The sequence below is a fragment of the Lonchura striata genome, chromosome 3 (genome assembly GCF_046129695.1).
Source record: "Lonchura striata isolate bLonStr1 chromosome 3, bLonStr1.mat, whole genome shotgun sequence".
In the NCBI taxonomy this organism is placed as follows: domain Eukaryota; kingdom Metazoa; phylum Chordata; class Aves; order Passeriformes; family Estrildidae; genus Lonchura; species Lonchura striata.
In genome coordinates, this window is record NC_134605.1 from 35,960,149 (window position 1) to 35,986,886 (window position 26,738).

Below are 26,738 nucleotides of genomic sequence, written 5' to 3' on the forward strand. Positions count from 1 at the left end.
CATCAAACTGAATAATGATTTTAAAGTATTTTCACATGATGTCTAATCTGTGGAAATTCACTACCACATAATAGTGCTGAGGCTAAGAGCTGAGTGGGATTCAGAAAAGATCAAGCACTTAGGAGTGGAAATGTTCAGACTTGCTTTACTTAAAGAACATGTTTTGGAAGGTGTATTTTTCAGACCTAATCCAATCTCTTAACAGGTAAAGGTTTGAAGAAATGGCAATGTGTTCCATAATTGTCCACTAAGGCTTCTTGCTCCAGCTACTAAAACACCTTAATGTATTGGCCTGTGTCAGGGGCAAGGTATTGAATCACTTCTGTGCTGTGTTAGGTTGCTTGCTGACCTTGCTTTTTGTGGTAACTGCATTAGGGGAAAGAAAAATAAAAGCAACAAATCACCAACCAAAGAACAAATCCACAAAGCACTGCAGCTGCTCTGATTAGTCCTGGTAGTTGAGGATTTTAAGCTGGTGAAGAGCAAGGTCTGTGGAAGGATAGTGTGGTTCCTAGAGGAGAAACATCTTACTGATAAACATGGAGATGTGCAGCTATTGTCTTTTCATGCTGAGTGGTCAGGCAGAGCACTTGCTGCTTCTTCCCTTTGTTTGTAAGGGGAAAGAATGTGTGGAGTTTGGCCTCTCCACGTTGCAGTCTTGTTGTGGACTTTGGTCTGTGAAATGTCTGAAAGACAGGGCTTTAAGGCTGTTCAAGTGAGTTCTGGTATGTTGTAGCATGAGCCTGGATGTACTAATGTCTGTGAAGACAGTTCGTGTCCTGTACTCTCATGTCCAATCTGTTGAGGATCAGGAGATTCATCAGTGCTGCAAGTAGGTATAAATTCAATTTGATGCATGGGCTAATAAAGATGAGTGGCAGTGGCATGAAAATATGTATAAAAAGCTGTGTGTTTGTAATGTTTGCATAAATGCAAGGGGAACTGGAGGAAAGTGTCTGTATTTTCAGAGAAGCACAAGATCCCTGTATGGGTCCTATGGGTGTCTTTGGGAACAACAACATGTGCTTTAGGGCACATGTCTTTAACCCTTTTGTGGCAGGGCTAACAGCTGAGAATAAACAATTACTGACTGTCACAGAAGTTTTGTATTGCTGTTAAAGTAAAATGGTCAGGATTGGAAAGTAGGTTTTCCTGCAAGGGTTGGACGGATTTTTAGGCAGAGAGTATCTGACCAGCTTCTGGTGGCAAGAGAAAACTGGTTTAAATTTTTGATTTCTTAAGGGTTAGGAAATTCAGACGTGCAAGTCCCACAGTGATTTCTATGTCTCTGGTTGAGTTCTCTATTTGTATTTTAGCTCTGTGATAAAGCTGGTTTTGGGAATGTTGTAGGAGTCGTAACTGGATTTTCTTACTCTCATGTTTAAAGTCTCAGTTGTCCAGCTGTGTTAATGTAACACTCATGCACAAATGGTTCTGAAATCAAAAGGGACAGATGAGATAGTCTCTCTAATTATTGAGGAATTACACATAGGCTCATAAAAAGCCTTAGGCGAGTTTTACTTTGTAGCATTTGTTTCAAAAGAATATAAGTTATTTTCCCAAGGTAATAATTAGATAATTGTTGTGGCTGTAAGGTTTTTGACCATTATTTTGGCATATGCTACTCAGAGTAACTGATTTTGGACCTGCATATGTCTTACTTCACAAGCTCTCTGCAATTCTCAAAGATGCATTGCTGCTCTGTCTCCTACATCAGATTTCTTCCTGCAGCTTAGTGTTCATTAGTGATGACTTTGCTGCTGCACAACTGGAAGATTAAAAATATTCTAGGGAAATGAGTTGAGATCTGGTGTCTCTCACAACTGACTAGTGATTGCAGTTAAAGCTACTGTTCTGGGGTTTTTTTCCCTTGAGTATTTTATTAATATTTTTTTCATTATGAAGAACTCTTCTCCCTCCTCTTTTATCTTTAGGAGATTTGTACCCAGTGTATTGTATGAAAAGCATTTTCAAATGGAGAAAGAAAATGAAAAATGATAGGATTTTTGTGCTTAAAATTAAGTTGTTTTGAGTAACCTTCCTTGAGAATGGACTTCAAGCTTACATCCTGCCTTTAAGTGCATTTAGTTTTGTGAGCAGAAAGTGTTTTGTGCACTAAAGTATGGAAAATATCTTTATTTCCCTTTTAAAATGTAAGCATTGCTTACAGCACAGTTATGTGAATACTGGGAAATGAAAACTTTGCTCAAAAGGGTTTTCTCAGGTAACTACATTTTGCTAGAGATACACTCTGTTATTAGATGTCTGTGTAGGCACTCAATCCAATTTCTTCTACAAGTGATGTGGAGAGTCATTTTTGGCAAATGTCTCATACCAGTTTGGTTTTACTCCTGAAAGCAAATCACCCTTGCTGGGCTACAGAATTTTGGTAGATTCTACTTATAAGTGTATTCATTTTCCCATGATTAGATGATGCCTTTGCAAAAAGGTCCCCAGGTTTATCTGAAATGGCTGTAACAGAATTCAGTGTTGTCAAGGCCCCAGCTGGATGGGGCTGTATTACTGTGCAGCTCCAGTGATGATTTACTGCCTGACTGACAACTCACAATATAAACATTAGTCGAAGCATGATCTTGTCCCAAAACCCCGCCTACGCAAGGAGCCAGGAGTCTTCCTGCCACGCGCCATAAATCGTTTATGGTTTGCTCATGCCCATACATTTGAAAAGCAGCTGTGGAGTGGGGGATTAGCAGTTTGCAGAAGGCCCGTGCGGGGCTAAATTAGGGTCTCTTGCTCTGATGGTGAATACCAGTATTGGAATAGCAGGAGTGCTTCTCAGCAGTGGAAGGCAATTTACTCTGGGAATGGGGGTGGGTACAGGGTATCTGTGAGGGTACAGCAGCCAGGAGAGAGTGTTGGATTGCAATGCTCCAGTTTGAGCTTTGATGCCTGATTGATAGCTGCCTAGCACTGCATGGGGTTGAATAAGTCATGGTTAGTTCTGTGGGCTTAAGATTTTATTTATGTATTTATTATTTCTATGTATTTTGCACATATATAGAGAGACACAAAATGTAAGCCTACTTCTGTCTCCTAGGAGCTGAAGGATGATAGAGTTTTTCAGTGGTTTTTTTTTTTTTTTACAGTGTGATGAGTGATTTCCCTTTTCCTAGCCCATGGTAGCAGAATCAAATTATATGCAAGGCCATTTGGGGCTTCACAACTAATTTTAAGCTTTTATAAGAAGTTTTACTGTGCCACTTGGATTTATTACAGCTTTGCAACTTCAGCTCCCAAAGGAAAACTATTTTTGTTCTGGCTGCAATAATTTAAATTACTTCCTAGAGCTTCTAATGACTAACTCGTGTTTATGGTGAAAGCTTCCATTTATCCAAACCCTGAAAGCACAATCTGTTTAGTAGCATAACTCTAAATGTATTGATGCTTTATATCAATGGCAAGTACATCAGAACCTAAAGTCAATTGGTACCTTCAAGTCTTCCTGTAATAAAGAGAATATGTAAGTTTTTCTGTACAGATGGGACTAGACGGTACAGTTCAGAGATCTGTGTGCTGGTTGAAGGCCCAGCTGCTGAGTAAAGCAGATATAAGTAGATCATTTTCAGCTGGGTTGGTTACTCATTAACAAAGCCTTTCTTGGGTGGGTTGGGTAAGAATCCAGATGGAATGTGTCAGCAGTGTGTCCCTTCTAGATGCATAAGCTGAACATGAGTGCTTCCAGACTGTACCATGAGCATCCATGGGGCCACAGGCAAAGACAGTGGGCTCTGGGTAAAGCAGGTGATTGTTTCCAATACAACACAATTAGGAGACTTCTTATTGTTTTATTGAAACTTCTGCATGGGCTTCTCTCTCAAACGTTCCATGTTCCTGGAGCTTTCTGCTGTGCTTGCTTCTGTTGGAGGTTTGGGGAGAGTAGCTGGAGGGGCTTATCCTAGGCTTATTTTTCTTACTGCTTTTGATGAAAGGCTCCATCTGCTGAGATGGAGGCCAGATAGTACCAAATATATTTGTGGCTGTTTGTGTGGGCATTTTGAGATTTGGAAGGTTCTTTGCTGATGAGCTGTAGGTCATTTCATGTCAGATTGGCTGAGTTTCCATTGAGCTGGTTCTTTGTTGCAGCAATGCATACGGACTGTGTATGTTTGGGGATCCCTATTACCTATCTCAGATGGAGAGGGTTTTCCTCCTCTTCATTACCTCCTCTCTCCCCACAAGAAAAAAATCATCACCTGGAGAGCTGTTAACCTCCAGATTGAATTAGATGTTTTGCTGTTACTTATGTAGACCTTTCAGATGCATACTAAGCTTAGAGAGGGGTGTGGATATGTTATAGTATTTTGAGCTTTCCCTCCTTTTCCGTGTTTTTGATACTAAAGTTGAAATTCACCCTTCCCATTCCCTGGGAACTGATGCAAAGGAATTGGTGTCACCCAGAGCAAAGCTCAGTCCACTTTGCCTCGAGGCCCTGCCTCTCCAGGTTAGGACTTTGCTTGACTTCTATGGACAGCAGTTTGTTTATGAGCTTTTGTTACCTGAATCTTGTGGTGTGGGTCTGAGGGGTAATACCGTTCAGGGCACTGGAAATCTCAGCTCAGCCAGAATAGGGAAGGGGAGGGATAGAGTTAGTACAGTTAACTCATCCCCCCCAACCCCCCCCCCCCCCCCGCACCCTCCTTTCTTCCCTGTTTCCTCACCTGCCCAGCTGTGTAGTAGGTTAGCAGTACGTGTCTGTTCTTATTCTTATGAAAGTAGACTTTGTTCTCTGAAGACTGCTAATCATGCCCCATGGGGGTGTAATCAGTTATAAAGTATTTAATACAGAGCAGGCGGGAACAGGCTGCCTGGCTGGGCTGGCAGATTGCAACACTACAATTATAAAGGGCCCCTTTCCCCCACTCACCCACCCACCGGTGGCAGGATGAGGGTACCGTGAAACAGTATTGAGTCTATGAAAAGTAAAGATGTAGTGGGGGAAGGGAGAGGAGAGGCTGTAGAGCCAGCTCCTATTCTGGGAAACAGGCAGACCTACATTCTGTGAGAGCTGCAGCCATTGCAGGTTGCACTGTTGAGACTTGTGGAGTTTGCCTGCTGTCACCATGGAAGGGGATTGCACAGGGATGGTCCTTGGCAATGTGTAGAACAGCAGGGGCTTCCGTCCTGTCTGAAATGGGCTTTCTGTTGGTGCTTGGGGTTGGAGAGGTATGGAGTGGTTAGAAGCCCATTCTCCTGCTTGCAGTGATTTAGACACCTAATCTGCAAATCCTGCCAGACTTCTATTTATATCTTTGGATATAAATCTATTGGTAAATTTGCCTTTCATGCCTCATTCTTCCAAGTACTGGAGCTACTGCAGCTTATGAAGGGAACAGGTAGCCTGAGGCCTTGAATTTCAACAGGCAAGAGAAAGTCTACTGGACCTCAGTCTGGTCTGTTCTTGTTACTTAATCTCAGATCATTTCCCTCTGTGAGGGCCTTGAAATGCACATGTGGGGTGTGGAGCAGCTGTGCTGCAAGCCTTATAAATCATCCCTGCTCCAGCAGCCTACTAAATGGTATGTCTCTGGAGTTTATGGTTACATTGACCTTTCACTTTTGAGGTTCCCTAGAGGTTACAGTGTTTCAGCCCTTAATTGGTTTTCTCTGAATTTTCTGACCCTGTTTTCTGTCTGTTACATTCAAGTCGGGTATATTCTTGCTGCAGTGCTCTTGAGAGTGTTAGTTTTCCTGTTTGGTGCTGAGAGAGCACTGGTTGTTGAGTCTCAGAGTTAGTCCTTAGCACTGGGATGGATTTTTAAGGTTATCAGGAGTGGGTTGTTGTTTAGTTATGTTGCACAGAGTAAGTGCAGATTTACAATGTGGGGAGTTCACAATATAGACTTGAGAATTCTGCTGACAGTTTCACATCTGAGGCATCCCTCAGAGTAACTTCATATTTGAGAATATGAATTCTTTGGAAAGCTTTAGGATTTGTAGGATTGCCACATGAGGGAGGATTAATGGTTTTTTCTGACTAGAGCACAGAGTCTCTTTGCAACTCTAAAATGATGAGGTTCTGAGATAAAAGGTTACCTGGTGTCTTGTGTGTTTATACATTAAGTTTTTCTTCTCTTGATCACTGAAATGACCCAGTGTCAGTGCTGTAATGGAAGAATGTTGTAAAGTGAAGGTCAGATCTGTATGTGTGGGCAGTGGAGACAAGCATTTACAGAACAATTTTTGGGGTAATGAGGAAGGCCCTCCATCCCAGAAAAGCTACTTCAATTAAGGTAAGATGGTTTTCTAGGGATAGAAAAAGACCTGGATCCTTCCAAGCATCCCTATTGCCCAAAGTCAACTTCTTATTTAGCCCTGCCCCATCAGCACAAAAGGTGTCAGTTGTTAATATTTGCCCCTTGTCTTAAAGGAAGAGTCAGGGAAATTCCCTTCCCAGGCTAGTGCACAGAGCTGTTCCTGCCCTGGACTGTGGCTACTTTCCAGCCTGGGTGGCAGCTCCTTCTCCCTGTGGGTTTCGTGCCCAGTCGAGAACTCTCCTGCCTTGCTCTGTTTCTCTTGTCCTTTTGGATCAAGAAGTTGCCTGGAGAACTTGACCTTCACACAAATGAATCAGGGGCTGAAGTTGTCGTTGGGGTCCTGACGGTGGCCACGCAGGCAGTGTGGAGAGGGAGCATGGTGGGTGTCAGCGGGGTGGGTGTGTGGGCTTGCTACTTGTTTTCCTTCTCTGCCTGATGAGGAATGCAATGTGTTTGCCTTTCTTGGCCTGTGGTTGCAGCCGCATTCCTGCAGTGGGAGTCAGCACGGCGGCGGGTGGCGTGCTGTTCATGCCCCGTGGCTACATGCTTTCAGCTCCACATGAAAGGTGTATTTAGTGTGTAGCTTGTGCCATTCCTGGCCACACCTGGTGGCCTGCAGGCATGCAAGAGGTGGAGTCTGGCTGTGTTTGCAGATGGCATTCAGGGTTCAAACTTCTTGCTTGTGGAAAGGCTGGAGCTGAATCCATGCTAAACAACCCCAGGAATGCACCGGGAGAGCTGAGCGGCACAGTCACTCCAGGGGCATGTCCTAGCAGCAATGTTTCCTTTATAGCTGCAGCAAAATAACTCATGCCTGCTTTTCCAAAGGAACTGACTGTTTGCTTGGGTGTGTTGTACGGTTTAATTTACACCGATAAGGCAAATTAAGGTTGGCTTTTTCCCCCTGCAGCCTGTGTGCTCTTGGCAGTCAGTAGATGATTGAGTGGTTTGTGCCATCCATCTCTGCTCAGTACATGAGGTGTCTGCCTGGCTCTGAGATTTAACCTGGGCAGGAGTGCTTCCCCCAGTCGGCAGGTAAATATCCTGTTCCAACTTATTCTGGAAAATCTTTCCTTTTCTAGCTGGTACCCCAAGAACTGAGGACAGGAAGTTTGCTGAAAGATGGCAGATCAGGATGTAGCTGTTATTTTGGGATCCTTGTTATGATATATGTTTTGAGAAATGGTCACTAGTTTGCTATGCACCCGTCATGCAAGCCATCCTTGTCCTCTATACAACTCTTTCATTTGCCTGGCACAGGGAAACGTGATCCTGTTTGGTAGCATCACTATAGGCAGCCCATAGGTAAGGCTTGTGGAAGTAACAGCAGACCATCTTCTCTGTTCTGGGTAAGCCCTGGGCTGTTCATTATCCTGTTTGCTTGGATCTTTTGCAGTTTCCCTTTTGGCAAATTCTAGTAGCCTGAAATTCTGTGACCTGCCAGTCACTTCCTTATTAAAGTTAGTCTTTTGCAGAGGACCTCCTTACTGCCATCCTTAGACAGTAGCAGGAATTAAAGAATTTGCTCTCAAAGGTTCTCTGGCTTTATAGCTTAGTTTTTGCTTTTTAGCTGTCACCACACTCACCACGTGAGTCACTGCAGAGCACGCTGCAAACAGGTCCATGCCACCCTCTCTCCAGAAGACTGTATCACTTTTCAAAGCAGGATCTCAGTAATAGTGTTTAAGGGAATGCTACTTGTTCCAAGGCTATTAGCATCATGAAACAATTGGAAATTATTCACATTGGACTCTCTTCTCTTTTGGTTTCATGTAAAGTGTGCATTTCATTTCAAACTAGTTGCCACTGACTCCATACATGACTATTAGGGCTTGGATGCTGAGAGAGTGTGTTGCCTGAATCTTCATTTTTCTTCCTCTGTTCTGTAGTGGCAGATTGGACAATATGCCCTGCAGCAATGAGAGGTGGTAGCAAAATATAAGTAAGTCCAAAATTGGATTGTGTGGCAGGTTACTGACAGAGCATTTTAAGTGTGTATCATCATTGCCATACTGGCTGTTTCAGCTTTGTCATGCAATATGGGCTATGGCTGCAAAGATGGAGGTCTCGTTTTGGATTAGATACTGCTTCTGCTGACATTTTACAGTTGCCAGGAAAGGAGTGAGGGAATAAGAATGACATGGATGTGGTGTTGGCCAAGGAGGAAGTACAGCTGATTATTGGCCTTTTTCCATCCTGTCGGTGAGTTTTAATATGTTATGGAGAGAAAGTCACTAACTCCTTGTTTTGGCTTCCCTGCTCTGGACTTCAAGACTCTACGAATCCAGGCCTCTTTGCAGCCGTATCCGGGCAATGTGTTCCTGTGGCTAGAGCTGTAACCCTCACAAGCAGCTAGATCTCCCCCTGGTGGAATAGAGAGTAGAAGGCACTGCTGCGGCTGGACGGTAAAATAGGGAATTGGTCTGATCCTGGGCACACTGAGCCGTCAGCAGATGTGGGGTTTGTCCAGTTGAGACATTCCTTAGTCCAGAGTCACAGACTTAGCAGAGCTGCACTCGTGCAGCTGCATGAAGCTGAAGGCATGAGTGAACAGCTCATTGTTGATACTGAGCAAACACCTTGTTTGTGCAACATCTGCCTGGCTATATGCTGGCATTGCTCCATGGTCTTTACCCTTAGATGAGCAGTGAGCTACTAGCTCTTTGGGTTCTTGTCTAACACTTGACCAAAAAAAGGTACCTGGAATGTGATGGCTTGCTTTCTTTAAGATATCTGGGGTTTTATTAGTCCTCAATTAGAGCCCCTTTGAGGATAGGTGATTTCACTTGTAGCTCAAATATTTTGCATTCCCTGCTTGTTCTCTGAAGAGCTGCATAGGGTTTACTTGTGGAGGATCTACAGGAGGGAGCCCTGTGTAGGGAAGGAGCTTGTCTGTTTAGCATTACTAGAAAGGAGTGGTTTTCCTTAACCTTAGAATAATTAATGGACTTATTCTATCCCAAAAGACAACAGTGGTAAAGGCATTTCAGTTTTACAAGAGCAATGCCAGGCAGGGGATGTGAAGTAGACTGGAGAAGCTGACCTTGTGGTAAAACTTGTGGTGAAAGTAAGTGATGGGCCTTTCCTGCAATTGCCCCTTGAGACAATTGATGCTCATAATGAGCTCCAGCTGAAGAACAGCACTGGTGCTAGCAATGATGACAGATGTGGAAGGAGGTAGTTAATGGGAGCTCTCTCTGACTCATGCCACAGAGAGAAGTTGTGTCTGGAGGAAGTGCTGAAGCAGCCCAGCTTGGTCACAAGTGGGGAATCTGTGGTTATCCCCCTCCAAGGGAGGAAGGTGAACCTAGGAGGTACAATACAGTATATAAAGGACAAGCAGTGCAGCCTATGACTGAGAGGCAGCCTCCCTGTGCAGGGCAGGGGGTGGAGGTGTGAGTCCCCTCTGCTGTGGCTGGGATCCTGCTGTTAAAAGGGCTGACTGGAGCCCAGGGGAACAGGGAGGGAGGAGCTGTAGTCAGTTGCGTGCTTTACACAGGTCATGAGTGAAAGATAGATGGGTGGATCTGTTTGTTTTTCCTAAACTGGATTAAGCCATGTTGCATTTCTGTGACTGAATTCAGAATGAAGTCTCTCAGTTATTCAGTGGTGCTGAAGGCTAAGAGACTCATTAAATAAAACCCAACCAAAACCAAAGAACCCAAACCAAACAAATGAGGCAAACTGAAGCAGATTAACTACAGGACCGCACCATAAAAAAGAGAGAAGATGCTCCAGGGTTACATGGTGCTTCAGGAGCCATGCTGCTGTGTTGTTTACAGAGTTGAGACAACTTTTGTGCCTATTCCTGCTCCTGGCTCTAAATATGCTAGGCCAAAAGCATGGATTTGAAAGCCATCTCCTTGTTCTGCTTTTGTGGCCTATTGAGATGACTAGTGCCAGTGTGTACAGGAGTGGATGCTCTAACACTCAGCATTGTGCCTGGATACAGAGGCTGAGTGGAAGTCAATGAGGAATACTTGTTTTAGCCTCCAAAGTAGGCAGTGCCTGTGACATGGGTTAAGTGGGAGATCTCTGTGCCTAGTAGGAATCCTGCTTCACAAAGGAGTCAGTAGCAACACCACTTGTAACCTCTGGGAAGAGAAAGGGCCAGGATTTAATCAGCTTTGGGAAAGGGCTGTGATGACCACTTTTCTCTTTCATCCCTTTGGCTGGATAGTTTCATTCCTCAAACACCACTTTGCATCTCTCAGTGCTGCTCTGCTTTTCCCTTCCAGCTTACAGCAAGTTATTGCTCATTGTAGGTGATGCAAGGTACAGGCAGCTTGATTGAAGAACACCCCGCTGCTATCCTCACACAACACTGGTGTCACTAGTTCTACTTCATTATACTGACTACTGTATGTATTCTGTGTTGTAGAGATCATAAAATATTTCTGTGCTAGATCTTATCTGATGACTAGCATAGAGGATGTTTCAAGTTCCCATAGCAATGCTTCTGAATGTGTTTCAGTCATCAAAGAAAGAGGGACTTCCAGATCATGAAGGTTTGAGGATTTTGTCTGAGAAAGGGGATGGTGGTGAAGCTGCATATTATTTGTTTGCCTGCCTTTGGATGTGCCTCTGACTGGTATATAGTCTGGAAAAAGAGGAAGCTGACATTTGGCTAATGGCAGAGATAGTCTGTGTCATGCAAACAGCTGGACCCCTGGGCATGCTTAACTGTTCAGCTACAGATGCAGCTGCACAATCACCCAACAGTTAAGCCTGTGCCATTCTCTGCCTCATATCTGACCATCTGCTAGGGAAATGCTAATTAAACCAAAATGATTCTTACTGAGATTAAACCCCAGCAGCAGAAAAAATTGAGTATAGTACAAATATTATCAGGGATAACAGGGATCAGGGCTGCTGCTTTATTTGTTCTTATAAAGAATTTCAGGCTATTCAACTCAGTTGCTGTCAGGTAGGTTTTAGCTCATGCACACTTTCTCTTTTCTATCTCAAATCAGTCTTGTTTTACGTGCAAGTAATAAGATTGTCTTGCTTTTTTTTTTAATTTTTTTTAGTTGTTTCTTATGTCAGCTGAGTCTGTTTTTCTTTAACTTACAATTTAATGCAAAACCAGTGCAAAAAACTGGTTTTTTGTACTAGTGGCTCAGTTCCTTTACTTCTGGAATGGAAATTGTTCCTACCTTCTTTGCATGTATTTATGGTGACAATGAATCCTAGACTTGGTGTGGGGCCACATAACTTTATAGTTGCACCAGTGTGAATCTGAGACTTAAGACCAAACAGTTTATTGCAAAAATATATCTGCAGAACTTTGAGAATTGAAGTTTAAATCTTATAAAACCAAAAATGTGTCTGTTTGGTTCCTTTAGCAGCCAAGCTCTTGTGTACCTAAAATCTTTGATGCCATGTAATCTGGGCTTCAAAATAGCTCTTTCAAAAAAAAAAAAAAAAAAGGTAAGAACTTACAACTGAGGTTGATTTCAGGGCTGCTCTGTGTACTTAAGTTACAGTTCACCATTTTATTCAAAGTTGTGGCACAATTTAGTTTCTGAAGGCCAATGAGGGATTTAGTTCTCTTCAAGGGGCTCTGAGAGGATTGTTGATGATGTCTTTCTGTGCTAAACTTGGAAAACTTGCAATGAAGAAGAAGTTAGTTCTACACATGGTAGCTCAGAGACAGCAGTAGAAGGTGGCCCTGAGGAGAGAGAAATGGTTGTATTGCTGGAATGGATGTGAGGTAAGCTTGAAGAGGCACAATTGAAAAAGCAGGTAGACATGAAAGAGTACCAAGAGAATGAAGATAAATTAAATCTTGATATCCAGGAGGAAGAGTTCGTATAGTTTTTAATGAGCAATGGAAAGAACACTACTAATTTTAGAATTGTTGAAATTTAATTTTTACAGATATGTTTCCTGGGGAAACGCTGTGAGAACTGAGATGAGAGATGATGTTAGAGTGTGGGTTTGTAGCATGTTAGGTCTGTGACCTAAGATTTAGTTTGTGTATGTGCTTACCCCACAGTTAACAGGAGAACATATTTCGGTAGAGGAGGGTCAGTAGTGAGGCTGTGCCTGGAGGCAGTTAGATAATGTGCTCTAACTCCACACTCCAGTTCACTCAGATAAACTGTTGGTGAGCCATACCCTTAGGATTGGGCAAGTGGGAACAGTGTCTTCCCAGAACTGCTCCAGGGATGTTAGACATCAGCAAGCAAAAGCTGTGTGGGAGTATGGAAAACAGTGTACAGTGTGAGTATTTGGGATCACCTTTTCCATGTTGCTTGGGGAAAGTAGAGAAAGTATTAAGCTACGCTGGTCTGAGCGTTGTTATGATGTTTATTTGGCATAGGATTATTAAAACTTTCAAGACATATAAATGTTGATACCATTAGTGTCTTAATATACCTTGTATAGTGTAGTTAGTTTATTTTGATCCTGAGAGAGGCCACACTGTTGTGGGTTTGGGTTTTTTTGGAAGAAAAAACCCCAAATCAAACACAAAAACAACAAAACCTTTGGAAGTAGAAAAGAGCAAAAGAGGGTTAATGTCAATATTGGTAAGGACTTCACCATTGCAGGGAAGTTGTACTGATTTAACTTAATCAGATTAGAGACAGCTGTGATTATATTAGTGCAGCATTCCTGTATAGGCATCCTTAATTTAGTTTGAGTCTTGTATCTATCTATTTAAGTAGTTTCAGTATAAAGTGCTCTTAAACTGAATTAAGAACATTTGCCCAGGAGCGTTATACTGCTTTATATTATTTTCTAAGTCAATTTAATTTAGTACAGTGTATATGTAGACAAGACCTTGGGGAAAAAGCTGATCCCTTTTTTTACTTGCTGTCATGTTTGGCTGCAGCCATGTGATCATGGAATGAAAGAGCCTGTTGTGGTGCATGTTGGTGGAGGATGGGCGAACTGATCATTGTGAGCCTTTGTACAACATGGTCATTCTTAGCTGTAGTGTTCAATTAAAGTTGGTTGATCCTTCTTGTAAATGAGGCCTTTTCCTGTCTAGAGCAGATGTGAGACCCTTGTAATGTTAAGTTTCATTCTTAGCCTACCAATGAAAGTGCCTGCAACGTGGTTAGTGTCCTGTCTGTTCAGTCAGCAAAAGCAACATCTTAAAACCTGGCACAAATGTTTAATGTTTGAAAAAAGTCAGATGGCTGAGCAGGTTTGAGCTGAATTTTGCTACTTTTCTTCATCGATAGCTTGAAATAAACGTCACCCAATTTTGTTTCTGTTTCCTTCCTGGTCTGTGTCTCCCAACAGTATGTACCACCTGCTATATGTGGTGACTTACACACAAACAGAACTTACGGCCAAGGAATAAGTAAGTACTGCAGATGTCAGTTCTCTTTCTGGTGGAAAAGGATAAATCTAATCAATACATCTTGTGTTCTGCTTGCTGGTAAAGGCTCTATGGGAACAAAACTGGCATGTGAATTACTCTGCAAGTGTGGTTGTAGTGATAGCATTTCAGAATAAAGTTGACTGTTGTAAGCAGCCGTTCTATTTTTTGAATTTGTTTTTGTCAGCACCTGCAAGCATTAGACCTGGACTTAGCGCCTTCTCAGCACTGCAGATGCTCTGCAGGCTAGGTCACTGTAGCAATTTGTCCATCTGTCCTCTGTAAATAATGCAAATAATGTGCTCTGCTCCACTGTTCCTCTATGTAGATACTGCACAGTGTGTCAGCCATCTGTGCACCACTGAGAGTCTTGGACAGAGGGCATGTTTTAGACAGTGGATTGTGGCAAGTGCATCATTGAGTGCTCCAGCAATGGAGCATTCTCTAGCATTACTGTGTCTCTGTTAGAGGGACAGCTCAGTGACATTCAGTTCCTGGCACTGAAGAGATGGAGATTGCCATTTGCCCAGAACTTTGGAACCAAAGCTTGAAACAAGAGGACTGCTGATATGAGTTGCTGGGAGCTGTGTGAGACTCAGGGAATACTTACAGGGGCTGAGAATCTGCCTTTCAGTAGTTGAAAAATTTAAGCTGCTTCTACCTTGTCCTAATTAAATGCCTTTTGATTTTATGCTCTAGGAAGGTAATGTATGATTTTCCCCCTCTTCTTCCCCTCCTACACAGCACAGGATATGATGGAGGTCTGGGAAAGGAATTTCTGCATGATGATTTTCTACAGAAATCTTCCTCTTCCACTTCTCTTCGAATGTTTGCTTGTGGTAGCCATTCTCTTGCTCGTGTTAGAGAAAGTTTAAGGCCATGGCTCCCAAATTTCCTTCATGTGACCTATCAGCTTTATCCAGATACATGTTGTTAGAATATGAAGATTTGCTTTTTCTAGCTGGGTTCAGACACTTCCAGAAACTTTTGAGAGTTTTCCTAATCTCCGTGAGTTTTTATCTAATGTTCTGGTATTTCTTTAAATTTCTGAGCAATATACTCCAGAAATCTTCTCATGGGAGATCTTAAAAGAACATAGGAAGACAAAGTGAGGAAGGACATGAAACCTAGGGTGCTAAGATGAAGAGACTGAAAGTTTGTAGCCTAAACTACCTTGTGAGAGTTGGAAGGATCACTGAACAAACTAAACACGCTTCTGATGTGTCAGCAGTTCTGAATGAGAAGCTGTTATTAGCCCTTGATGTAGCTGTCTGTGCTAAAGGTAGCTTGGTAAATGACCTTTTGCTGAGCTGGTTCTTGTGCAATTTCAGGTGTAGCCATTAAAGGTGATTCTATGCTTTATATGTATTAAAAAGCTGGTGCTCATTTCCTGGTCAAAATCTCCCCTGGGTATTTTTATTCTCCATTAACATTCCTTCTGGGGATTGAATTCTGGTTCTTTGCTTCCTGTCCTGTTCCTGTTCAGATGTTAATCAGCTGTTGCATTCTATTACAGTTACATGTTAGTGATGCTAGCATATCTTGGTCAATGTTGACCAGTCCTGGCTTCTGTAAAAGAATTAGGGAAGCTAAGCTACTCTTAACACAGCAGAAAGTAGATAATAAAACGCACATTTAAGGGTGTGGAGTGCAACTGAATTATGGGGACTGAGATCTATGTGTTGTGGAAGGAGAGAACAGGACTGTCAGAAAAGAGATAATTTTTTAAGAGAATTCTGCATGGTGCAGTGGATGTGACTTATATGTGGTATGTCCTGTGGTATTTCCATTCAACAGGAACTATGTATGACTGGAGTCCAGGGATTTAATTTTCTTTGGAAATGTGTTAGGTGTTAAGTAGGGCTAGTTACATGGACTGTTCAACAGCTAGCCTGATCCCTTTTTCTTGATAGTTCTTGGAATTGTTCTCATGTAGAGAACAGAGTTTTCTGCCTAACAGTCAAGGTTAAGTGGTATGGAAAAGCAGGAATGAGCAATAATCCTCCTGAAATTCTATTTTAATCCAAGAGTCACTATAATGCTATTACTCAGATCTGAATCGTGATCATTAACATGCAAGCAGAACTGAAATGTGAGTCTGCACTTGGAGCTGTCATCCTTTTATTTTAAAATGAGCTTCAGCATAGCCAGCAGTAGAATGGATCTGAACATTCTTTTGAGGTGCCTTCTCTGAATGAAAAGATCTCTCTCATTAAATGTTAAAGGGCCCTTTAATAACCTTGCAGTCCTTTTCTATTGTGCTTGGCACCAGCAGTCTAGGGGTGCTGATTTTAATTTCACACAGCTTGTTTTCCTGTCCTGGACAGACATCCCTTGGTGCAGTTATTGCATTGTCCATCTCCCTGTTTAGTTGTCTTGGACAGGCTTTCTGCAGGAGCTTCTCAGGTAGTGTGGCTTGAGACCTCTGAAATCTAAGGTTTCCTCTATACATAAGCACAGGAAGGCAACTAGACAAAACTCTCTTGTGTTTGCTTTTCATGAAGCTATTGATATAGGAGCTATAGGAAATATTGATACCTCCTAAAGCAAGATGTGCCAATATCCTGTATTGGATATGTGTGCAGAATATAGGTTGGCCCACGGAGAGCAATATTCCAGATTAACTGTGGTGATCAGGTATGTGTCACAGGACATTTGGTTTTTTTTACTTGTGGGTATTATACCTGCAAGTATTTGGAGTGTGCTGACTCTGATAGCCACAAAAAAATCTTTCTGTAGTGTTGCATTAGAAACAAATGTGACTGTGATTGTGTTATGGGATGTGTTTTTTCATTAATACAGGTTTATCTTTCTGAATAAAAAGCAGCACAAAAGAAATGCTGTTAAGAGGAAAAAGCTGGAAAGGTGATACAGTACCTGAAATAAAAAACTGTATCTGCATCATAATCACTGTATTTCTCTTGAGGAAGGGTCACTGCTGACCCTCAGCACTGGCAAGAAGGCTGTTTTACAAGATCAGGAAAGGCAACACAAGAGAAGGTGATGATGAGGAAAAGCCTGTAAGTCCTCTGCCTCTTTACAGGGAATGTTCAGCTGCTGCAACTACAAGCAGGCAGAAGTTGTGTGCATCTTAGAACCAAAGTGTTGGCTACCTTAGGCTTCAAGGGATTTGCCAAATATGAGGAAGACACTAGGTGCCTACAAATGTTGCTTTTTTTATTTCTCTTGTTCTTTCCCTTTTTGTCCAAAGCATTCCTGTTTAAACCTTCCTTTCTCTGCTAGGGACCTCTTTCTTGTTACTGGAGATAAAGCAATGCTCATGGGTGGTGGTGTGGTTTTTGTATGCATGCCAAGTGGCTGTTTATTCTGTACAAGGCCCACAGAACTGTCTTAAGCAATTCCGTGTGAGATGACATCTGTTTGTGGTGTGTGGTAAAGGTTTTGCTTTCTCAGATCACACAGAGAACAGAGCTACCCTGCAAGTGGATTTTACACTGAGGGATGCACTCTGGTAAAGTCACTTAGAGTTAAACTTGCATGCTCCCTGTGCAGCTGCACTCTGTCACTGTGTTGTGGTTAATCCCAGCTGGCAACCAAGTACCACGCAGGCACTTGGTCACTCTCCCCTCTGCTCCCAGGGGGATGGGGAGGAGAACTGGAACAAAGTAAAATTTGTGGGCTGGGATTAGAGCTGTTTAATAATTTAAATAAAGTAAAATATAATAACAATTATAATGGTGAGAGGAATAAAACTCAAGGAAAAACAAAGGATGCACAATGTAATTGGTCACCACCCGCTGACTAATGCCCAGCCTCTTCCCAAGCAGCAGTTGGCCCTTCCCAGCAACTCCCCTCAGTTTATGTACTGAGCATAATGCCATTAAGTGTGGAATATTCCTTTGCTTGGTTTGAGTCAGCTGTCCTGACTGTGCTCCCTCCGAGCTTGGTCAGCTGTCCTGACTATGCTTCCTCCCAGCTTCTCATGCATGCACCTTGTCACTGGCACAAGAAACTGAAAGTTCCTTGAGTTAGAGTAAGCACTGCATAGTAACAGCTAAACCATCATTGTGTTGCCAACATAATTCTCATCCCAAATCCAAAACCCATCACTGTACCAGAAAGAAATTTAACTCTGTCCCAGCTGTAACCAGGACATGTTAGAAAGAGAGTTTGTGTGTGTTTTGTCAGTGTGAGCCTTGTGGCCCTTAGTAAGCCTTTCCAGTGAAGCTGTTACTATCAGTGACCTTAGAAATCGTACTGGAACAACAGTGGGTAATAGCTAGAAGACAATAGAATTGGACCTAGTGCACGTGATAGACTGGTAGAAAGAGGACTGTAAATGTTAAGGAGCATTACTGTTGAGAGGTGGAAAGGATGGATAAAAAGAACGAGGAGTTTAAGTTTCCTCTTGCATTACAGTGCTAATTGAAATAGCTGAAGAGCTGTCTCCTACTGTAGCCCCAGGCTAAAATTGAGCTTCTGCAGGATAGTCTTAATGTGGACTTGACAGCAAGCTCCTTCAGAAAGAGACTTGTGAGTAGTGCAATGAGCAGAATTAGTGCCTTCTTCTATTTCTGGATATCACCTATATCCATTTCTGCTTTGGAGCACCAGATCCATCTGTTCTGGAGAGAGTATCTGCTCTTCTCTGAACAGAGGTGTGGCGAATGAACCACCTTGGTATTCTCACTCTGTGGTACCAAGAGATGCTCAGGTATTGTAGATGAGGAGGCTTCGGCTGTGCTGTTCACTGCCGGGATGTCTGCAAAACAAAATTAGGTTGATGCAGAAGAGTGGTTAGAGCAGAATGACAGTGACTGGATTCTTGATGGTGGACAGGAAAGCAGGTGGGGAAGCAGGGACCCCTGGAGCTATGTAGAAAAACCAGCTGCCTTTTTGAGGTCAGTTACTGGTCTGCACAGGCATCCTGCTTAGTGGAGAAACGGTTAAAAGACCTGTGCTTTCTGGGATACAGTGAAGACACAGAGCTTTTACAGTGGAGGCATTTTACTTGGCATTAGATAGTAGTCTGATGGTGCAGCAGTTTGCTGTTGACTTCTGCCCTGTCAGCTGGCTATGGGTTGCTCTGAGCATGCCTGGTTTTTTCCATGTTTTGTGCTGATAGGTGACTGACACCAGGTTTCCTTTCTCACGTTTCAGGAGCTGTTGGCCAGATGCTGCTGAATACTGACAGGAGAAAGCTGATTCAGAGACAAACGACCAGAAATGTTTGGACATGTCGTCACTTTGGATCTGTAAGTCCTTATTTGAGGGAAAGTTGCCTGGCAGTCCTGTGAGTTTTTAACTATCTATGGAAATTCTCAGATCATGAGGGTAGATTTCAAATCCTGGTATGTTTTCCAGTTAAGTGGGGATGAGATGGCAGGTAGCATAGTTGCTGCCTCTAGGATAGGAAGCAGAAGAGTTCTGTTTGAGCCTGAGGAACAGTGTGCTGAGAGACAGGAAGGCCTTTGGCATGTTCATTCTGAGCACAGCTGCAATGGAAACGTGTGGACCCACTGGTGCAGCTGTTCCTGGAAACCTCTGTCTGTCTGTCATGTGGCTGGTGGTTATGCCCTGATGCTGAACCAGCTTCTGCTGGGAGTTGATGGAAAGCAGATTCAAACTATGCTGGTATGCTGGTCTTATCCTTCCTGGAGGTGCATGCTTTCCCTCTCTTTCTCCTGTCATACTTTACAGTTTGCCCCACAGAGCAGTTCCACTGTGAAGCTGTTGTGAAGCTGTTTTTCCGTGTGCTAGTTGAGACCCGACTCCAGCATTGTAGCAAGGAAGATGGCCAGATAGCTTGTTGGGGCAGGGCCAGTACTGGGGCACCTCTTCAGTTTGTTTTGGCAGAACTTGATTTTGCATGGTCCTAGTTGCCTGCTTGTTCCTTTCACCTTCAGTCTGACTCTCCGTGCGCATGTATAACTGGTCCACACCCTGGCTCTTGTCCCACTTTCCAGGGCTTCATGCCACTGACATGGAAAAAGTAGCACAGCAGCAGTAGTGCTTCAGGGAAAGGAAGGCTTTAACTGAAGTCTCTCATGCCAGTGGCAGAGTGATGTCCACAAAGCTACTCTCTTAGAGCTGACTAACCCAGATTACCCATTCACTTCTTGTAGTGATAGGTACCTTTTGTGGTTTGATTTCCACTGGCAACTAAACAACACACAACTGTTGGCTCACTTCTCACCCCTCTCACCCCTCACCTTCTCAGTGGAATGGGGAGAGGTTTGGAAAAGAAGTAAAATTTTGTCAATTTTTACACTGGCAGTTAAATGGGACAGAAAAGGAAGGGGTCATAATAAAATAAGTGGAATATACAAAACAAGGCATGCACAGTGTAATTGCTCACCACCTGCTGACCAATGCCCAGCCAATTCCTGAGCTGTGGCCCGTGGCCACCTTTCCCCCTAGTTTGTATATAGACCATGATACCATATAGTATGGGACATCCCTTTGGACAGTGTGGGTCAGCTGTCCTGGCCATGTCACCTCGAAGCTTCTTGTGCCCCTCAGCCTACTCACTGATAGGGTGAGAAGCTGAAGAATCTTTGCCTTAATGTAAACACTGCTTAGCAATGTCTAAAACATCAATGTGTTATCAACATTATTCTTATCCTAAATCCAAAGCACAGCACTTACTAGCTACTAGGAAGAAAATTAACTCTATCCCAGACAAAAACAGTTAAATACCCCAGGCATTAAATACCCCAGCCAGAGAGGAAGGTTGTTTCTGAACTTGTTTTGTGTCCATGGTTGGCTGGATATTTTACAGAAGCCTGTTAACAGCAAGGTAGAGTATGATATGTTGCTTGATGGCAATCAGAGAGTAGCTTGCCTTCCTCCCTTGTGGAGGTGTGGGTTATCACAGCTCTAGGCACAAATGTTTTGACTCAAACAAAAGCCTAATAATTGCCAGCTCATTTGTGGGTGAAAAGCACTCACTTAAAAGGATGAGTGAGATCATTGTTAGCATCACCAAACCTCTGTACTGAAGGCTTCACAGTTAGTATCCCTCTAAGAGGCAGGGAAGATTAGCTGGGAGGGTCCCATTCTAAAGGAGATGTGTTTAGTCATTTCTGGAACCAATGTTGCTTTGAAGCCATTGCTTCATAAATTGTGAGTTGCCCGAGTGCCTTGAACATTTCCTTGCCCTGTGCCTTTCCGGCTTTTGCTGCGCTATATGGCCAGGTATTTCTAAGTTCATTTTCTTTACATTCAGAAGATCTGATGTGGGTTGAGGCAGGTACCTGGAATGAGTGGCCATCCCAGTTGTCCTTGGCCGTAAATATTCCCTATGCCTTATATATTTATGGGATGAAATTTCAAGCTGGCTGTTTTGGTGGATGCTTAAGCTATTTGTTTCTCTTCTTCAGGTCATCTGAGTGAGTGTCCTGGCTTCATGAGGCTTTGAATTTGAGCCCAGGCTGGTAAGTGTTCATGTCCTTATGAACTAGAAAAATGATTGTGATTTCAGCTGGGCATATCTTCATGCACATCTCCTGTCCTTAGCCTGGCAGAAATTGAGAGAAGAGTCCCCTAGAACCACCTGTTTGATAGTGGGCCATTTAAAACCTTCTTCTGGCTTTTCTCTTTGAAAAAAGAGAAATGTCTTCGCAGCAAATCAGACCTATTTTCTTTGCTTAGAGATACAATGAACTGTGCATTTGGCATTATGGATGTAATTTTTCTAAAATATTAGATATTTAGAATCTCCACTATTTAAAAAATATTAGATATTTAGAATCTCCACTATTTAGAAAATATTAGATATGTAGAATCTCCACTTAGGAGGGGTGATTTTGTGGAAATTACTGCAGCAAGGGGAAGTTCCCAGCATTCTGATGGGGAAGATTTACAGGTCAGTCCTAGGAAGTTGTTTGTGTTTGTGGAAAGGTGTGAGAAACTTTTGTGAGCTCGTGTTAATAGCAGAGTAAAGGATGGTTTGTAAATATACCTGTGAAGTGTAAAGCCTGTTATAGCTTGGGACTGCTCTGTGCTTGGTGCAGACACCTCCCACTTGCCTTCCTCTCAGGGGACTCAGTCTGGATGTCAAAAGAGGCAGCTAGGTAAGAATTGGAGAGAATTTGCAAGGCTCCATTTAGACTCTTACCATGTGAAACGCTGCTGTCCAACACACAAAGCAAGTGAAGTCTGCTGGGTCATGGGCCCCGTGGTAGTCATCGACTGCAGAAATGTAAAAGGGACTTGTGTGGCCCTGCTTGTTGAAGTAGGGAGAGAATGTGATCTAAATGGACACAGGTCCTGCACTTTGAAGGGCTGCAGGTCAGGTGCTGAGGATTGCAGAGATGCTAGGCTTGCTGAGTGTAAGGGTCCCACAAGGGGAATGAGAATTGGGCACTTACTCCAAATACAGGACAACTATGAATGATGCACATGTTGTCACTGAGGGAAGTCTGATATTGGGCTCTGCAGCACCTGCTTGATAGCTCTAAGACTTCATGTCTTGTGGACAACAGAGTGGTTGACATTCTGGCTGCTTGTGGGGAAGTCTACCTGCCTACAACTGCAGACCTAGAAGATTGAAAGGAGGGTGTTTTTTCCATATATACAATACAGCTGCTTTTCTTCTACCCTATTTTTTGCTCTTGTACTGTTCCTGCAGCAGGAAGAATCCCAGCATAGCTAGGGTGAAGAACCTAATCTTTCCATTAGCGGTACAGCTGCATGTCTACATACTGTGCACTTATTCCCTCTAGGGGTGGTGAGGCACTGTTACAGGTTGCCTGGAGAGGTTGTGAACTCCTCAGCCCTGGAAGTTTGAGGCTGGATGGGGCTCTGAGCAACCTGGTCTAGAGGAAGGTGTCCCTACCCATGGCAGGGGGGTTGGAATGAGATGATCTTTAAGGTCCCTTCCAACCCAAACTATTCTATGATTCTGTGTTGCAAAATCTGGCCTTAAGTACCAAGGGGTAAAAACCATTGCTCCCTAATTTGATGCCACCTGTGACTTGGGGGTTGTCTTTGTCTTTTCTGACAGAGTAATCAGTTCTCCTTCTAACAAATCACCTGTGGTCTGCTGCACTGGTCCCAGTGTAAGCCAAAAAATTCTGGGCTCTTTAATGGCTGAAGTCTCCTCCCACATAGTCCCTGCTGACAGTGACAGGACATGATCAATAACTCCTGCTCCAGCTGTCACTGCTTGCCTATAAGGCTTGCAGTTTCCATATTGAAAAAGGCCTTTCCTAAAGAGCCTAATCAATATGCTGCTGTGAGGTCTGTTCTCATTTGCTATATATAATCTGGACACACAACTACGTGAGTAAGCGTGTGTAGAGGGGGGAGAGGATGTGCCAGCCCTCTGCTCTCACTAGCTGGGAGAAGGACACAGCTGCCTCTTACTTTGCTCCCTCTCCTGCAGTTGCTGCTCAAGGCTTGTGGCTATACCCTTTACCTGCTCTATTAGCACTCTGCATGGGGACCTGCTCTGGGACTCCAGGGGAGCCAAATTCCTGCTGGGTGACTTCTAGGGTTTGATGGAGCAGCTGTGACTCTCTCTTCTGTGCACTTTCTGCTGTTGGTAGGTAACCTGCTTTCAGAGCCACGCAGGTCGGAGGATGTCGAGCACGGCCCCGTCAAAGAAGCCTTACCGCAAGGCGCCCCCGCAGCATCGCGAAATCCGACATGAGGTGCCCATCATTCGTGACGACCAGGATGGAGTGATCTTGGCTGAGCAGAGTCAGGTAACAACTTGCCGGGTGACAAAGGGCTTAACACCATTGCACCAGCAAATAGGGTTTAGTTACACCGAGGCAGGCCAGCTCGAGCAGGCAGAGGGGTTTGAGGTTGGCAACCTGAACTTCTCCTCATCGTGGTCCCTGGAGTCCAGCAGTGAGAAGGAAGTGGCAGGGCGCAGAGCAGAGCTGAACATCAAGAGCCAGACTATCTCTCCAGCACTTCAGCGTGGTGGGAAGATGGGGCAGCGAAGTGGGAAGCGGTGCCCGAACCGCAGTCGTGGGCACTGCAGCAAATTTGTGAGCTGTAGCATGGAGACAATTCTGGTGTCTGGAGATGAAAGACACCGTCCCACTTGCTCTTTCAAGAGTAGAAGCCTGGAACGCTCACTTATATTTAAAGAGCCTCCTGAACTCCTGACACCGAGGAAGTTTCGTGTCTCCTCTACACACCTGCCTCTCAAAGGGATCCTGAAGCAGACCAACATGACTGGCTCATGCCCTGAGAGCTTATGCAAGTCCCGCTCAGTAGAGACACTTTGCCATGGTCGTGGCTCACGCAAATACAGTGATCCTCAGCTCTGTCTCAGCCCTAGGGAGAAGCGCTCCCTGGAGCAAAGCAGTACCAGGGCCGCTGACTCTGTCAAGCGCAGGGAGAAGATCACAGAGGAAAAACTGCAGTTCTCCAAATTCCTGGATGAGATTACCCAGCGGGTGCTGAGTCCCAGCCGCTTGCACTCACTGGGGAAGAGCAGGGGAGCAGAACAAGACCAGAACTCTCCCCTTTTCCCTAGAAGCTCCATGCAAGAAGGCCAAGGGGCAGGTCGCCTAAAAGGGGTCAAAACCAAGCATGCAACGGAAAGATCCCCCTGTCCAAGCAGAAGAAAAGCAGAAAAGAAAAGCGAGGGGCTGGGAATGGCTTCGGGCCAGAGAACATATGCTGAGGAAACTGAGAGAGTTTCCAGACTAAAAAAGAAACCTGTCCTTGGGAGGAAGGACAGTAAGGGAAAACTCCTTTCCTTGGAGAGAAGGGTAGTAGATGTGTGTCAGTATGAGCTGCAGCAGCTGGCAGACCTGGGGCTGGCAGGGATATCCTCTGGGCAGCAGCATTCACTGTCTTCATGGAAAAGCAGTGCAGAGGGCAGAAAGGATGAAAGCAGTCCCTGTTCACAGCTATTACAGCCACACCATCAGTGTGTTAAGCTTGGGCAGAAGCGTACAGTGGAGCCACACTACCCAGAGAAAGGATCCTGCTCCACTCCAACATGCTGGAGTCCGGAGGAGGGGCCTACCCCATCTAGATCCTCCCCTTCCTTCAACCTGGCACTAAACAAGGTAGGTGCCAGGGCCACCGACTTGCAGGCAGGGCTCTTACAAAGGCCAAACCCCTATGTGGATCTCATCTAGTCTGTAATGCCAGGGGCAGAGACTGAGAGCGGGTCCCCAGACCTCATGTTGTGGGTGCTTAATCACCAGAAGTTGCTCTCTTGTGGGTGTGTTAGAGGTTGGGTATATCTTCCTGAGAGTAACCAGCTTCCCTTTGGCCCCAGGAGTTAAGGAAGGAAGGTTCTCCCCACTGCAGACTTCCCAGGTGTTTGCTGGTTGGAGGCCCTTCAGGCTGCTGAGTAGTAGATGTGTGCAGGAGGCAGGCAGCTCCATTGTCAGGAGGTGCTGGGGTGTTCCTAGTGCTTTGTGTGTGCCCTGTGCCTCAAGGTACTTGATCTTTGTATGATGGCTGTTTCAGGTCCTTTAAGCTTTCTCCTCTTTTCTTTAGCCTGCTTTGAGGCAATGCCATTACATTGTATTAATAAGAATCACATTATCCCCTTTGCCTGGTCACTATCATCTGCTGTTTGTATATTGTGGGGGCAAGGGAGGCAATTGGTAGGTAATTCTGTGTGAATTAACTGATTGCCATGTGCAGTCATGAGGTAAGAAAATAATGAATTGATGCTTTGCTCTTAGGAGCAGGAGGGTGTATGCAGGTGTTAAAGACCATTCTTTTAAAGTGTGAATTAATGAAGATAGCAGCTCCATGATGTCTTAAGGCCAGAATTGTGATGCTGTATCTTATGGAATTGTTAGCAGCTCAACAGCTTCGTCCTTGGCTGTCTGACATGGTCTCGCAGCCCAGAGCTGACTGTGACACTTAATAGACTATCAGAAGGGTGTCTACACTTGGCTTTGTGAAGTGCTCTTGGTATCAAGTACCAAAAATAATCTATAGGCAGTTTGGACTTTGTGATAATGGTCAGAGACTTGGCTTTCACAAAAAAAAGTTGTTTCTAGTGCTAATTAAATATCTCCCAGCCATCCTGGCAGGCAGCAGCCATCTCATGGGTTAGCACAAAGAGTTCAGAATAGCTGAGCTGTGTGCTCTTGTCACTGCTCTGTCTCCTTGTTCTGCAGGGCTCTGATCCAGCTGTCTCTGGGGATCTTGCCTATAACATTATCTTTTACAGGCTTTCCTGATCTTTAGTGTTTCTTCTGCTATCCTAGAATAGTTACAGTGGTTGGTTTCAGGTCTGCAGAAAGAAACCTTTTTTTGCAGCAGAGTCTGGGTCATATAATTGGTAGCCACATTTTTCAGCTCCCAAATGATTCTTGCTCATGATTTTTGTGGGGCTTCAGGGGCTCCACAAGTGATTGCTGTGGTGACTAGTGAATCCTGTGTATGCTGGCCTGTGAAATTCCTGCTGCCCACCAGCTGTGGATGTGGAGGAAGCTGAAAGACCTGCTAAGATGGTGATGTTACCAAAGAGATGCTGAGAATGCACCATGGAAGGGTAAAGTTACCTAACTTGTGTGGTGGTTTCTAGTCTTCTACCCTGAACCAGAATGTATAGTGTGTTTTGGTCTCAGACAGATGAGCAATGTGTACAAATTCTTGTAGTTCTAAGCTTGCCTAGTATGAACTGTCAGAGCAGGAGAGGAAGAGTCACAGCTGGGGTGTAGCAACCAGGACTGCCTTTTAGGACAGTGTGAGAGACCAACTCCTCTTCTAAAAGAATCTCACAACTGTTTTCTCCCTGTGCAGGAACCCTTGACGGATGCAGAAAGGATGAAGTAAGTGTCCTGCTCCCCCTTTATGCCTGTCATACTGCAACTGTATGGGTTCTGATTCCTCACATCCTGCTTGTGCCACCTGTGCAGTGAAGCTGACTGGCCCTGCAGGCTCCTCTCAGATCTTCAATCTTCTTGGGGCTGTGTGGGGAGAGCTTTGGTCTTTGCCTTGCCAACCTGTGCCTTGCATGTCCCTCCCGGTGGAGGGGGAGGGAACATGGATCCCCAGTGCAGATGCAGGCAGAGGAGTTGGTGGGTGTGAAAAAAAGTAGATTAAGTCTTTAACAGAGATGGAGAGAGGATTTTTCCCTTCTATTCATCCAGCCAGGACTGGGTTAAATTATTGATTGGTTTTCATTCATCAGTGAGGGACACTGGAGCTGTGCAGCTCATCTGTCTTTATGC

General features: G+C 44.2%; 1 protein-coding gene across 3 annotated transcripts in view; it reads left to right on the top strand.

Moving 5' to 3' along the window:
* Nucleotides 1-26,738, top strand: part of TJAP1 (tight junction associated protein 1) — a 40,311-nt gene that overhangs the window by 4,262 nt on the left and 9,311 nt on the right. For all 3 annotated transcript variants that reach the window (XM_077782070.1, XM_021544112.2, XM_021544115.2), the window contains 4 exons: nucleotides 18,730-18,824; nucleotides 20,952-21,005; nucleotides 23,121-23,279; nucleotides 26,308-26,336. In XM_077782070.1, the coding sequence (XP_077638196.1) occupies nucleotides 23,154-23,279; nucleotides 26,308-26,336 (155 nt within the window). In that variant the 5' untranslated portion in view covers nucleotides 18,730-18,824; nucleotides 20,952-21,005; nucleotides 23,121-23,153. The remainder of the gene's footprint in view (nucleotides 1-18,729; nucleotides 18,825-20,951; nucleotides 21,006-23,120; nucleotides 23,280-26,307; nucleotides 26,337-26,738) is intronic.